This window comes from Juglans microcarpa x Juglans regia, chromosome 5D (assembly GCF_004785595.1).
Source record: "Juglans microcarpa x Juglans regia isolate MS1-56 chromosome 5D, Jm3101_v1.0, whole genome shotgun sequence".
Taxonomy (NCBI): Eukaryota; Viridiplantae; Streptophyta; class Magnoliopsida; order Fagales; family Juglandaceae; genus Juglans; species Juglans microcarpa x Juglans regia.
The window spans coordinates 10,352,997-10,368,116 of record NC_054602.1 but is presented as its reverse complement, the minus strand read 5'-3'; the positions used below and the strand labels follow the sequence as shown (position 1 = coordinate 10,368,116).

Genomic DNA, 15,120 nt, shown 5'->3' with positions numbered 1-15,120 from the left:
TCATCATGTAGAGGTTAGTGGACTAAACTTGCTGTTTTCCTCTTCTCAAGTGGAGCACTGAACTGGTTGGTATTTCCTTAACAATGACAAGCCAATAATTTGAACTGCTGATTCTAAAGCTGGAGCTAGCAAGAACTCTTGGCATGCATATGATCAATCACCTGGAGGACATTTTCACCGTTTACAATCATCAGAAATTATTCACACATTTCCAGTCTTATATATGTATAGCATTATGATGTAATCACAGATGGCCAACACATATTGGAAGTGAAAAATCACCAGTGTTTATTGGGATTGGAAAGCAAACTAACAAAACCAGCAGCAAAAAATGTTTACAAGAACACGATACAACAAGATTATTTCTCTTCCCATGTAAACATAGAAATACATATCAAGATCAAAAGTGGGAAAACTCTTCATCTTCCAACCTTTTCCTGACCGATTCTCTATTTTTGCCTCTTATATATTTTACCCAAGAATGACTTCAACACTGATTGCACTGCTTTGCTCGGATGAGCTTCAATCGAGGCTGTTAACTTCTGATAGCTCTTACTCTCATACTCAGCAAATACGCCCTATGAAATTGGGATCAAAGAAGATGTAGATCACAGACTAAAAAATTCAATGGCTGAATACCATAGAATAAATTCGATAAGCCAATAAGTAACTTTGACTTCCTTGATAGGAGAAAAGCAAACAAAAACACGTTTGTTTTCCTTCAAACTAATATATGTTATGGAATTTTATGCTCTACTTAGATATTCCATGGAGTTAACTTTATATGATCAAGTTCAAACCTGAAGATCAAGCTCTTTGTAGAGGGCCTTCACTTTTGTGACATTGGCCGGGTCAGGTTTCCCATAGTTCTCCTGCAAACAAGCATTACAAATGAGCGAATTAACCCCAATATTGTAGAGGAACCCAACTCGATAGGCATAAAGAAAGAAAGTTCAACTCTTACATGTAACTCTTTCTTTTGTTCCTCGTTGCTTAGCTCCAATGCTTTTACCACCAACCAGGAGCACTTAAAATCTTCAATGTCTGTTCCTATCTGGTGTCAAGTGAAAACTCGAAATAAATTAAATGGACCAGAAAGTGAGTTTTTCAAAAACTTTATGGATAAAGCCATCATTCTGGTTCTCACCTTGCCAATTGTTTCAGGATCACCAAAGCAATCCAAATAATCATCCTACAAAAAGGAAAGAAAAGAGAGATTATTGAAATGAACAAGTGATATACACCTGAGGATATAAATAAATGTTACCCACCACTGACTTTTTAATTTTTGAAGTAACTGAATGAGCCCTGATGGATTGATTTAAAATAACATAACAAAAATAAACAAGTAAATGAACGAAAAAAATCATTGAGCTAATAGGGCTTTTCTTATTCATAACTAATGGAGTTTGGAATATTTATAAAATCTCACCTAAAGCAATTATCTGAAATTATTTAGGCTTACTCTGTCCTCATACCCAAAAGGTCAGATAAGGTAAATCAAACGGTTTATTATATCAGTTTCCAACATATGCTGTAGAGGGAAACCATTTTAATTTTTATCAACTGAGAAACATTTTACCTGTACTTGAAAGTAGACCCCCATCTCAACAAGAATATTCTTCACATCAATATGTTTGTCCAGATTCTCACCCGACATAACCAATGCACATGCAACCTGAGTTGAGTCAGAGAATTTGAACAGAAAAAAGTTGACCAAATGAGAATCTTTGAATGCCAGAAGACCAAATTAACTGGTATGAACATGGTCAGAAGAAATCTCAAATAATGTGAATATTGCTTTAAGCAAAGGTCAGAGATGTCAATACGTAGAGGAACAGGGACCTAATATGTTATCTGGAACACCAGACACCAAATTTATGGGGCTAAAATAGGGCAATGCCAAAAAGGCACAAAGATGCAAGCTAATATGATGTCTGTCAAGAATACACTACAAAAAAAAAAGATTTCTAAAGATCCAGGTTGAATGCATGCTAAAATCGGAAATTTAACAGTCATAGATGTTTATACCCACCGAAAGGTAAAATGAGTAATAGGCAGTCTTGTACTGAACAATACGGCGGTGACTGCATCAGATTTCAACCAGTTAGCAAAAAGATTACGTAAAGAAAAGAGATGAAAACAGAGACGGAAACAGAGTTTAGTGCTGCTTAAATGAATATAAAAATCAGAAAGAGATCTATATAACTTATTTATTAAGGAGTCCAGAATTCAGGCTGTGTACACTTCCAACTTCCTGTGGTAAGGGAGATGCAGGCATGATTATATTGTCTAAAGCAAGACAGATGGATCGTCACTGTACTGACAAGCATCAGTTCCTAAAATGAATTTCTCAATATCATCCTACATGTAACGACCTTCGCCACAGATTCATTTACTATTTTCTTGTGGAAATCTAAACCTGGATTAGTGACTCTCTTGATGATACAGATATCAGTGAGCATTTCCTTGGGTAGTTTAAGAGTTTCATATGGGTTGGGTACTTATCTTGAACACAAAGATGCAAAGACGTTATTCTCATAGCATAGATCATTAATAGGTTTCACTCACAGTGACAATGAGTATTTGGACAGATCTTTTTCTCCTTCAAGAGTAGTAATCAAATCTATCATCTGTCCTGAAGCGGTTTGAAACTCCACCTACAGCATAACTAAATTTTTAGCAAAAAATCTGAGTGAGAACCAGTAAAGCAAAATATGTAGAAGTCAATTACCTCGTTAAACAAATCAAGCAAATCTACATAGTAAGGCTTATTCCTGAAGTGGTTCCTAAGAATCCTAGGGATATGGTTTCGAAGTAGAATCCCATCATTTGCAGCAATCAAACCAACCTAGAAAATAATGATCACCCTAGTTAATCTTTCACCAAAAATGGCAACCATAAAAATAACTGAAGTAAACCAGAACATGTTTGGTGTTTTTATAAACCTTTGGCACTCTGAACCAGCAAGGTTGACCACGCCTTGTGTGAGAGTTATCCATGATGTCATCAAGAACAAGAAAATATGCCTGAAGCTGCAAATTTTGTTACAAAAAATTATTAGTCAGTACGTAAATTAACAACAGAATGAAGATTTTAGTGAAAAAAAATTATATCCACATAAATAATCTTTGAATTGGAAGGATTTTATTTTCATACCCATTCAATACACCAACCAAGAGCACTAGCAAGGAAAATTTCATCTTCAGTTAACTCCTTTCCTTCTTTCAACAATTTGTAGCTGTCGATAACGGACAAGCCCCTGTTCAACTTCCCTGCGAGATGAAGTACAATCCATAGCTGTCTTCAAAATATTTTCTTTAATAGGTGCTTCCTTATTTCAAATCCCCCACCCCCCCCCCCCCCTCCCCAAAAACCCCATTTCATTTCATTTCATAGAGAATTTTTCAAAAAAACTACAGATATGCTCAATTCTTACCTCCAGGCACATTGTAATCCAGCATCTGAAACGGTGAGAATTAACAAAGTCAGGAAACCAACAATAAGCCCAAAACAGAATTAACAAACCCGCAATCATACTCTCTGAGAGAGAGTGAGAGAGAGAGAGAGAGAGAGAGAGAGAGAGAGTCTGATTGTAGATTTATGCACTTAGATCTAAGTATAAATCAGAGGCACAGATAAAAGTTTTTACGAAGCCCACAACAGTTTGTAAAAGTGGTTATTAAGATTTGTAAAAGAACAAAGGTAACTCTTTAAATGCTGAGCAGAAATCAATAAATGTGAATAAGAAGGGCACCCTGTTCGATTTTTATAAGAATTTTCTGGGATGGCATATACTTCATATCTTTTAGCTTTTCACTTTCGTTTCTGGGGTGAGCTGAATTAAAATTAGCTTTGCTACAACTAAACGCAACCTATGCATTTTGAAGTTAAATCTACGATCTTTAACTCTGAGTCAACCCGATCTACTTTTTTTTTTTAAAGTCCAATTTGTGTTCCTCATATTAGTCATCGGAACCAGAACCATTGTCATTCGAGCTCTTCTTTGTTTCTTGTTTTCAACCATGAGTGTGAATACCGAATACCATTACAAGGAAAGTTCACACGAACCATTAAAACAATGATATATCAAAAAGATATTTCAAACACTAACCAATCCGAACCAAAAACAGATATTTTAGACAAATAAGAAAAATCTGGATGAGGAGAATGCAAAATGATGACAAGTAAGGAGGAAGATGAAATGGAAAAAGGCGACGTACCCGCTCGACCCATTGCCGAGATTCATCGGTCCACTCGAAAGCAGGGTCTTCAAGGAGCTCCGATTTCAGGGCGGAGTATACTTTCAGAAAGGTTGACTTCAGATCCGCCATTGACACCCCACGCAGAGCTTTCCGAGAGAGAGAGAGAGAGAGAGAGAGAGAGAGAGAGATTTTTAAGAATAACAGAAACAGCAACCGCGAGCCTGTGAGTGTGATAAGATTGAACTCAAAGGACAACCATAAATGGGGCGATATTTTGTATAAATTTCGTACTTTGCCATTATTTATTGAGAATATTACTTCTTGAGAATATTTTGTTTACTGCCTTTTTACCTAATTTATTGATGGTGCACTGAAAGCTGCACACATGTAATTAAATAAGCATCACTTTTTCATGTTTTTTAGGATGCGAGTTCTATCTTTTTTAATTAACATATGGACAAGTTGATAGATGCCCTGTGGTTTTAATTTTGCTAAAATCTTCCTAACTCCACATTATGTTCGCTTTTCGCAAGAGTAATATTTTAGCCATAAAAAAAAAAATCTATAAAAATAAATTCACAAATTAATATGATTTGATGTGATGCGTTAAATCGTAAAGTTACTTCTAACGTATCATATCAAGTTATGTCAACTTATAAGTTTACTTTATTGAAATCTTTTCGTGGTTGTAATATTTCTCTTTACATAATATCACTGTCCAATGTCCAAAGAATCAAAAAGCTCCATAACAAAAAGAAGCCTTATATTGTCGACTAATTGATCACCTTTACATGCATTGAAATGACATGATCATATATATATATATATACACACACACACACACATATATATATATATATATCGCTTTAGATTCCACAAGACGAGGATGAGAGATGTTATCAAATTCATATTGAACTAAAAGCAAGATTAGAATTCAATGCGATATGATCTTGAAAATGAATAAGGACCTCGACATTCTAATAAAAAAACATTAGCTATGAGGAGATATAAAGGGTAGAACATTCAATGTGATAAGTAGCTCGTTTAAAGTTATAGAACCCTAATAAATCATTTGACTTTCAATGTCCTTAATAAGGTTTAAATAGAAGACATTCAAATTGAACACGAAAGAATCATGTTAGATTACAAACATCCCAAGTCTCAATTAAAAGTTTGAGAGAACAAGAGGACATATCTAATTCAATTAGGAAAAGTGTCGACCTACTTACCTCAAGGTCGGGTGTTGACAAGAATGATAATTCTTAATAGTACCCATTCGACACCTCAAATCGAGGAGACCTATGTCATATGAGCTAAAACCTTCTTTGCACCCTTTTTATTCTATGAGTGGGGCTATTCTGCCGCCCCACTCTTACCGTTGGGCGGTATTTTTTTTTTCTTTTTTTTTTCACATTTTTTTAATACATTTAAATATTTTTAAAAAATAAAAAAATATACAAATATACTTAAAAACACTTCCTTAATTAATAAGTAAAAAAAAAAAATTTACCAATCGATCAAGTTGGGACGGCAGACTAGTGTTTTCTTTATTTTATTATGATGAACTTACACTATCTTTTTCCAAATGCATAATTAATAAAATCACACATGAAAAAAAGATACTTTGTAACCTACATCTACTAAACATTAGGCATTATTAGAAATTCCCAATAGCATAATTACAAAGGCAGTCGAGGCAAAGGGATGGAGCCAAACGGGTTGAAGAAGAAAAGAGGACATGGGATAGACCATATTTTCAGATTGTGATTACCCAAAAAGAAGTTATACCCACAAATAAATTTAATAAAAATAAATTTATAAATTCATGATGTGATTTTATATGACATGTTATACTTATTTTATAAGAAAAATAATTTTACAATAAAACATACCACATAAAATAACTTTACTAACATACCAATATCATCTGTAGTTAAAGTATTTTTGTTTTTAAATATATTTGAGTTCTCGCGGGAGTGTAGACAGTATCGTAGTTTACTGGATGAGTGGAGGCTGAAAGTTATTTAAAAGAAACAAAGAACACAGGAATTTCCGAAGAGGTCGCACCCTGGTAGTCCAACCGCTGATTCGGTAAGTACGTTGAAAAAATCGACATCTGAAACACGAGCTTCAACACGTGGCATTAAGTGATTGCATGATTAATTTGCATCGTTGAGCTGAGAAATTCGCGTGTTTGTTTCGTCCATTGTCTTCGACCGTGACATACATGCAACCTGAAATCCAATCTGGTGCCTTGAGAGCCAACATAATACAGAACAATCTCCAATCCCAGCCGTCCAAAGTCGAACAATTTCAATCAAGTGATGGCATTCAAGCATCTGATGGTTGTTATGTGTATACAATGCGTGCAATTAGTATAAAATAGGAATAGGGGAAACAATCTCCGTCAAAGCTAGATAGCCATCAACGTTGAAAAGACTTTTTAATATTTATATTTATTTATTATTGAAAGTGCATGGAAGGGTCCTCACGGTTCCTTAATTAATTTACTTAATTTTAAGGCCAATGGGCGATGCACAACGTGGCTTTCATGTGCCACATGCGGACCTTGTATTAAAATAAAAATTTCCATTGTTTTAAAAATAATTAATTTATATATAAATTGTGTTGTTTGGTTGGTGAGGAACAAAGATCGAAAAAATGGGGAGACGGCAAAGTCCTTCTTCGCCTCTTAGGAGGATCTAATTAAAGAGATCCAAATATAACATTCATTAGCAAACTAATATTTAATTGAATAAATAAAAAGTGTATACTAATATTCTGTTGGAACGTTAAACTGAGTTGAAATAAGTTAAGTTCTTTATAAATCGTAGTGAGTTGAGATGATAGAATAATTTTGTAGGATCTACTTAAGATAAGTTTAAATATGTTTAGATATCAAGATGAATTTAGATGTATTTATGAGAAGTTAAAAAAAATTATAAATCTTACGGGTAAAGAGATATTGAGTTGAAAAAAATTGTGAGTTTCATATATAAAGAAGTGTTGAATTGAAAAAGATTGTGAGTCTAATATGTAAAGAGATTTTGAGTTGAGATTTGAAAGTAAAGTATTTTGATGTTAGACTCAATTTAAAATTAGACTAAATTAAGTTGATATCAATACGTTCTAACATCCAAACAACGCCTAAGTGAGAGCAGAGATGAATCAATTAGATCTGCATAAACGTTTTACAAAAAAATTAAAAAAATAGAAATCAAGGACTTTTGAGTAAATGTATTTCAAGTTTTTTAAAAGTAAGTAATTATTTTTATTATTTCATTAAGATTGACTGCAATAGTATTTAAATCAACTTGGCCCTTACATTCAATTTTTAATTATGAACTTGGGTTGGAGTGGAGGACTTTGATAATAAACTACTAATTAGGACCATACCATGTCAGTCAAAATATTATAAAACAGAAATTGGTTTAATGGGTTCTAACACACAAACCAAAAGATGAGTTGTGAAAAATAGAATTAAACAAATGTAAAACTTCTTAAGCAATCTCCATATTTCTCTCTGTCCTAAAAAAATAATATGTATGGAAATAACGAATCCATATATGAATACGTCTTACCATCGTTGTTAGGTTAATTTTTTTCAGAACTCTCAGGTTCGGCTCAAGTGGTAAAGCGTTTGGTTTTGGTAGTATACTCAATCCAGGTATATGGTTCAAATACTTTATTACAAACAATTTGGAGATCTAATTCTAATTGGACTGGGATAATTTATTCTTAAATTACCTTAAGTGCATTTACGAGAAACTGTTTCATTATATTTGGGAGATTTATGCTGCGTTTGGATGTTAAACTAAATTGAGTTGAAATGATAAAATATTGTTAGAATATTATTTTTTAATATTATTATTATTTTGAGATTTGAAAATGTTGAATTGTTTACATTTATTATTAGGTGCAAGGAGTTGGGTTTATTTTCTATTGATATGGAATGTGATTCTTTGGTGGTGGTTAATTGGATACTGGCTAAAGCTTGTACAGTTTGGTATCTTTGAGATTTTCGGGACAAGCTGATGATTTTACTCGAGGAATTTGATTACAGTATTAGACATTGTTTTAGAGAAAGTAATCAAGTTGCATACTGCCTTGCTTGTGAGGGGGCTTGCGAGATGAACAATATGGTTAGGGAGGCGCCTCAATTAGGCCGTGAGTCCAGAGGGTTGTATAGGCTAGTGGGCGGGTTTGGCTAACATTCGTTTGTCTTGAAATTTTTTGGTCTGGATTTTTGGCTTATAGGCTGTTTAGTTCTTTTAATGGATGGGGTTTTGTTCTTGGTTGGTTTGTATTTGGGTGGTCTTTTTTGTACAACCCCATATGTTTAGCTTGTAGATCAGGATTTTCTTATGCCATAAGTGAGGGTTATTAATATACTTGGGACGGAGCCACTCCTTGGAACTCCAAGCTCTTAAAAAAAAAAAAAAGTCACAATACTCTATTGAATAAGCATGTGCAGGAATATAAGGCTTCTATACTTTTTGACCTTAATGTGTACATTTGCTTTCACTGTAAATATCTTGGCCTAAGAGCTCATTGAGCTATAATCCCCACCTCCATAATATTGTGTAAGGATTTAACAACCATAATGACAGGGCGAAGAAAGGGTGTCTTGTGAAAGAGAATCACCAAGAGAAAAACCTTTCCTTCTGCGTGCGAACTGGAACTAAAATTAGCACTCCTACAACTATATAAAACCTGCCTACTTCGGAGTTTCCAATGTCGTGATCTTTGGATACTTCGGAGTGTCCAATGTAATGGGTAGATTGGATGGTTTGGATAGTGAGGTAAAAATTTTTAATTTTTAATTTTTAATGAAAGATTAAAATATTATTTATTATTATTATTTTAAAATTTAAAAAAATTTAAATTTAAATTTAAAAAAATTAAATTATTTATTATATTTTAAATAAAAATTTAAAAAAATTATACGGATGAAATGAGATCCGAATTTTTTGTCTCATCCAAATCTACAATATAATCAATGTTTCCTGCAACTCTGTGAAAACATCACCTCAAGAAATCAGATTATCAGAATGAATAAATTGTAAACAATATGAAAGAGCAATAAGAAGAGCTTGATTTATAAGAAACCAAAAGGTGAGAACGAAAAGGGAAGATCAGATCTCATTAAGGAGGAAAAAAAAGTACCCGTTCGATCCATTTCCGAGAATCATTGGTCCACTCGAATGCAGGGTCTTCAAGGAGCTCGGATTTCAGGACGGAGAACACCGTCAGATCATTTTTTATTTATTTTTAATCTTCAATAATTTTTTTATTCACTTTAATCTTCAACAGTTTTATAATAATAATATAAGAATCAAATTAAATTATTAATTAATATATAATTAATATAATTATAAAAAATAAAAAATTATTATTAAAAAATAATATTATATTATTATTTTGATGAATTAAATAGCTAATTCAATATAAAGTTATAGATAAGGAAGTTTTAGATATATAGAAAGGGTACGGCTATTATGCCGCCCCAACTTGACCGCTAGGCTTAACGTTCAGTGTAAAAAGTTTTTTTTTTACATTTTTTTAATATATTTAAATATTTAAAAAAAATAAAAAAATACATCAATATACTTAAAATTACTTTCTTAATCACTAAGTAAAAAAAATTTTTACTAGCAGTCAAATAGAGTGGATAAAGTGAGGAGGCAAAATAACTTTTTTTATATAGAAAACATGTATTTTTTATTAAAATTTAAAGACAAATTTAATGAGTCAAATACTAATGTCTGAAAAAGTTAACTTCAAATCCTCCATTGACACTCACAAAGAGCTTTCAGGCGGGATTTGTCTGGGCGTGAATGAGGTATTCAAATAGTAAAGCTGTACAGGAGTATGTGTACTTATATATAGGTCTGTATAGTGTATGGTCAAGGTGAGAATTAAAACGAGGGCTCCATTGGAGTGGTATGATGTTCGGATCTCTGGGCCACCTTCGGAGCAGGGAAGGGTGACGGGATGGAGTCCTAGAATTTTGGTACAATGGAGTCTGGAGAAATTTTACATATAAATCTCGTATTTCCTTTATTTAATTAATATGTGATTTTTTATTTTTTATTTTTTATTTTAATATTTAAATATGTATGTATTTAAAGAGAATGACAAAAATATAAATCACTTAAAAAAATTCTACTTCTCATCTCTATATTACACATCTTTGTATTTAATATGAAGATGATAAATAACATTTCTCAAATCATATATTAATTAAGTAGATGTACGTGATGTAAGTAATTTTTTTTAGTATTCTCTTCAATTAGGGGTGAAAGTTGGCCAGAGAAATCGACCGGATTGGTTGGTTCAGTCCGATCTGGACTTGAGACCAATCGGTCTCGATCCATGAAATAGAGGATCGAGACTTTTTGGTCTGATCCCGATCTAGGGGTTTCCCATCCCGGATTGGACCGAACTGATCGAATTTAAAAAATACATATTTTATATAATAATTGTATAATTAATTATATAATTTTCATCTAACCTATCACCATTAAAAATATAAAATTTTAAAAATGTTATTAACAAATTAATATTCTATCAATTAACTAATGTATAATATCAATTAATTAATTATATAGTAATTATATAAGTTAAGAATGTAATTTTTATCTAATTTATTATCATTGACCATATAAAATAATTTTTTATTGAGTTAGTTACATAATCTATATTAATAATTCACTTAATTTTAATTTAGTATTTTAAATAATTTTTTTATTAATTTATTTAAAAAAAAGAAAAAAATAATTAGGTTGAACCGACCGAACTGATAACTACTTATCCGAAGAAAATGATGAAATTTCGATCCATCACCCCCAGACCAAACCAGATCCGACCGATTTACATCCTATTCTGAATGTTAAAGATTTATGTCATGGTAATAAAAATAAAAAAAACAATATTTTAACTAAATTTTATTTATAAAAATAAATTTATAAACTAACGTGATTTTATATAATAGATTAGATCTTTTTTATAACAAAAATTAATATATTAAATCACATTAATTTATAAATTTTAATTTTATAAAATATTTTTATAGTTAAACCATTTCTCAAAAATTAATATCAGACATATCAGTACGTTATATAATTTTTTAATAAAATATCAGTTATTTTATTTTATTTTTATAAAGTTAAATCAAGAATAATAACATTTTTCTTTAGAGTAAAAATTGAGGATTATGCTCGTCTGTACTACTTGTGGTTACAAACTACAAAATCAGCCACGCAGCGGCTGCAGCCATCTTTGATATTCCGCAATCCGCAGGCTCTGACAGTTTTGTAGTTCACTTTCACACGCAGCAATGAACGTAGCAAGCAGAGCATCTCAGCTTCTGTCCTCCAAGAGCATCGGAGATCTTCTAAATTCCGTCGAAGCTTTTCTCTTCGACTGCGACGGTCTCATATATATGCATTATATATAATTTTTTTTTTTTCTAAATCTTATTTGTATGTTGCTTTCTCTTCGTTTCCTTCTCGTTGCATATCATCATTATTCATTACAAATAAACTGGGTTTTGATATATAGGTGTAATATGGAAGGGCGATACACTTATCGATGGCGTCCCGCAGACATTAGATATGCTTCGCTCCAAGGCACACCCACCTCTCTCTCTCTCTCTCTCTCTCTCTCTCTAAGTTGTCATAAAATTTCGAAATTTCTTGTTGATTTTATTTCTTTTTAGTACATACTTTTAGGGAAAGAAGTTGGTGTTTGTGACCAATAATTCCACAAAATCGAGGAGGCAGTACGCTAACAAATTCCAATCTTTGGGAATTTCAGTCACTGAGGTTTTGTCTTTAATTTCGAATCTAATTCCATTAGATGTTTTCAGAAATTGATTCTCTCTTTTTAAAGCTGATTCTCTCCCTTTTATTTGTTTTCTGGGATTTTTTTTTTTTTTTTTTGGTTTTAGGATGAGATATTCAGCTCATCCTTTGCAGCTGCTATGTTCTTGAAGGTCAATAATTTTCCTAAAGAAAAGAAGGTACTTTGCTGCTTCTTTTCACTTATTTATTTTACTTTTCGAATACCCATATATGTACCTCAAAATAGAGAGAGAGTGCTACTCCGAAGTTGTTTAATTGACAGGAGAATCAGAAGCCTACAATGCTACTTAAACTATTTAGAATGACATACTCCACACCCAAAGAAACATATCCTAGTACCATTGTCTAGTAAAACTGTGTTTTGGCGGTCTAAAGGAACTCGTTTTTCTCATTTCGTGCCTTATTTTGTTACAAGTTATTTGAAGGGACTATAAGTGGCACCGCTTGTTCCTTTTGCAGGTTTATGTGATAGGTGGAGAGGGTATATTGGAAGAGCTGGAGCTTGTTGGGTATACAGGTCTTGGTGGCCCGGTAATTCAGTTTGTTATTTTGTTTTCAAATTGAAGTTCTGGACTTATAGACAAGATACATAACCCATATATCCAATTGCACTCAAGACTTTATTCTAAAAAATAAGGTGATTTTAAGGCCAGTCACTAGTTTTGGCACTCCAGCTGCTGGTCTGCTCTGGTTACTAAACGATCGGGTTTTCCCTCGTGCCATTATGGAGGAAACACTTGATTTATGATTTTTTCATAAATAGGTATGCTGATGAAAGCAAGATATTGCAGGAAGATGGCAAAAAGACAGCACAATGGAAAACAAACTGCCTCTTTGAACACGATAAGACGGTAATGTAACATATTGCCCATCGTTTCTTTGATACTTTTATTTGTTGTGTGCTTGCTCTTAAAATGTGGCAAAACTTCTATTCCCAGGTTGGAGCTGTTGTGGTTGGACTAGACCCGTATATTAACTATTACAAGCTTCAGTAAGTCTAAATTCTCTGTTCATTACTCCCATACTCCCCTATTTTTATGTGTGGAACATGCCATCTTTATTTCTTCAATTGTGCTCCTTAGGAAATGCTTATATACAAACCACTTACACATGTGACATTCTTGTCTGAGTAGGCCGCAAATGGAGCCTATAATACCTCTATAAACTGTTGACTCTTTGAAATAAGTTATCAAAACATTCTACAGAAATTATAAATATGTTCCCGAAAAAATTGTCTTTAACATTTTGAAGCTCAAATGGTCATTGCTTTCTGCAGCTATTTAGCCTTAATGGTGTGTGCATGTGTATGTGTATTTCCATTTGGCTTCAAAGCCATTTTTATCTCGAATACTGTTGCAAGTCATCCTTCATCAGCAAAGGGGTCAGGGCTTTTTGATGCTTTGTTGGATGAACTTAAAAACAATGGCCTCTTGATTTTTGCAAAGGTTATAACCAACTTTACATTCAAGATCTCAGCCTCTCAATTGAATCCAGGAGGAAACTTCTATCGGTAATATAATACTTGCATAGTATCATGGTCATTATTTCTACCACAAATTTTTTTACCTATAAAAAAATTATATCTACTACAAATTTGTGAATTTTTTATTTCTAAAATTTTTCTACCATATGCTTTGCTGTGTTGGATTTGTAAGATTTAATGGAACAAGTTGTTTGCTGCTCTGTTTAAAAGATTCAAGCTTTCAATTGGCAGGTATGGAACCCTTTGCGTACGTGAGAATCCTGGATGCCTTTTTATTGCAACCAACCGCGATGCAGTTGGACATATGACTGATTTGCAAGAATGGCCTGGTATTTTTTTTTTTTTTCACTTTCAACCTTTATTTTATTTAACCAAGTTTGCAACTTGACAGTTTCTATGATGCATACTTGCAGGTGCAGGGTGTATGGTTGCTGCTATGTGTGGATCAACTGAGAAGGAGCCTATTGTAGTTGGAAAACCATCAACCTTTTTGATGGACTTCTTACAACAAAAGTAAGTGATGTAATGGGAACAATTGAAACAATTGCATTCATGTAAATTCAGCCACATAACCATATTCTCCTAATCCTTTTACTGAAACTGGATGCTTTAATCAGAAATGTATTATTATTTTGAATGTATGAGGAACTGGGAGCCATATAGTTTGAAAGCCATACGGAACTTACTCAGATAAATTGTAGACTATTGATTGCAAAAGCATAATGGTTGATCGAATTGGATTTCGTACTTCAGAAAAATTTGAATACTTTTTTGTTTTGTAGGTTTCAAATCAGTTGCCCCAAAATGTGTATGGTGGGTGATAGATTAGACACTGATATCTTATTTGGACAGAATGCTGGTTGCAAAACCCTTCTTGTACTTTCAGGTAAAGGGTTTATTCTTTGTATGATGCAGAGTTGTTTTTTTGATTGGTGATGCGGAGTAGCTGTAACTATGAACGGTCATTAGCCATCCAAGATTCTTCCGATGCTCATGAAATTATTGTGGGTTGCAGGTGTAACAAGTCAATCAACTCTTCAAGACCCTTCAAATGATATTAAACCAGATTACTATACAAACAAAGTTTCTGACATTTTGGAACTATTGGGAGCATAACCCGACTACCAGGCATTCCAACATTCTTTCAGCCCATTTATTTATGATGGGGGAATTATTAACTTTGGTGCTTACTGGCCATCTGGTACCTAGGTTTTCATTTGCTAAAATACTCTTTGAATTTGATTATCGGTTAATATTACTTGATAATACTTATAAAAAAAAATATTACTTGATAATTATCAGTAATATTTCTCATTGGACTTGGAGTACTCCAACGGTTGGGGACCACAATAGTTGCTTTGAACTCTATTCATTAGCAATGATAGTATATTTATCGTCCTTTTCTCCCTCAAGTTGAGATCCCCCTTTATCAGACTTCTCATTAAGTTCTTGTCTCTTTGCGAACCGAGCTGTCATAATTCATTTCAATGTAACGACCCATGGATAACCACAGTTTAATGGGATATCATGGAGGCTGTTTACAAACTTTTGAGATATAGAACTGTTT

The 15,120-nt window shown here is 32.9% G+C and overlaps 2 protein-coding genes across 2 annotated transcripts; one reads left to right on the top strand and one right to left on the bottom strand.

Moving 5' to 3' along the window:
- Nucleotides 1-197: 197 nt before the first annotated feature.
- Nucleotides 198-4,441, bottom strand: LOC121266126 (farnesyl pyrophosphate synthase 1). Its single transcript, XM_041169860.1, has 12 exons — nucleotides 4,224-4,441; nucleotides 3,440-3,464; nucleotides 3,160-3,275; nucleotides 2,949-3,035; nucleotides 2,735-2,851; nucleotides 2,572-2,660; nucleotides 2,036-2,087; nucleotides 1,583-1,678; nucleotides 1,148-1,192; nucleotides 965-1,054; nucleotides 801-872; nucleotides 198-578 (listed from the first exon to the last, which is right to left on the bottom strand). The coding sequence occupies exons 1-12, from the start codon at nucleotides 4,332-4,334 to the stop codon at nucleotides 450-452; spliced, it is 1,029 nt and encodes a 342-aa protein (XP_041025794.1). The 5' UTR covers nucleotides 4,335-4,441; the 3' UTR covers nucleotides 198-449.
- A 7,008-nt stretch (nucleotides 4,442-11,449) lies between these two features.
- LOC121264567 (phosphoglycolate phosphatase 2) lies at nucleotides 11,450-14,980 on the top strand. The gene is made up of 11 exons (XM_041167806.1): nucleotides 11,450-11,638; nucleotides 11,769-11,836; nucleotides 11,939-12,031; nucleotides 12,157-12,228; nucleotides 12,530-12,601; nucleotides 12,862-12,921; nucleotides 13,009-13,061; nucleotides 13,785-13,882; nucleotides 13,967-14,066; nucleotides 14,336-14,439; nucleotides 14,569-14,980. Exons 1-11 carry the CDS (start codon nucleotides 11,545-11,547, stop codon nucleotides 14,667-14,669), a joined length of 915 nt encoding a protein of 304 aa, XP_041023740.1. The 5' UTR covers nucleotides 11,450-11,544; the 3' UTR covers nucleotides 14,670-14,980.
- Nucleotides 14,981-15,120: the final 140 nt, after the last annotated feature.

Excerpts from the sequence above, each read along its gene's own strand:
- LOC121266126 (XM_041169860.1), bottom strand. The coding sequence starts at position 4,334 with ATGGCGGATCTGAAGTCAACCTTTCTGAAAGTATACTCCGCCCTGAAA. Across the intron at positions 2,852-2,948 it reads GCTGGTTCAGAGTGCCAAAG|GTTGGTTTGATTGCTGCAAA; the intron begins GTTTATAAAAAC and ends ATTATTTTCTAG. Across the intron at positions 1,055-1,147 it reads ATCCTGAAACAATTGGCAAG|ATAGGAACAGACATTGAAGA; the intron begins GTGAGAACCAGA and ends ACTTGACACCAG.
- LOC121264567 (XM_041167806.1), top strand. The coding sequence starts at position 11,545 with ATGAACGTAGCAAGCAGAGCATCTCAGCTTCTGTCCTCCAAGAGCATC. Across the intron at positions 11,639-11,768 it reads TTTTCTCTTCGACTGCGACG|GTGTAATATGGAAGGGCGAT; the intron begins GTCTCATATATA and ends TTTGATATATAG. Across the intron at positions 12,032-12,156 it reads TGGGAATTTCAGTCACTGAG|GATGAGATATTCAGCTCATC; the intron begins GTTTTGTCTTTA and ends TTTTGGTTTTAG.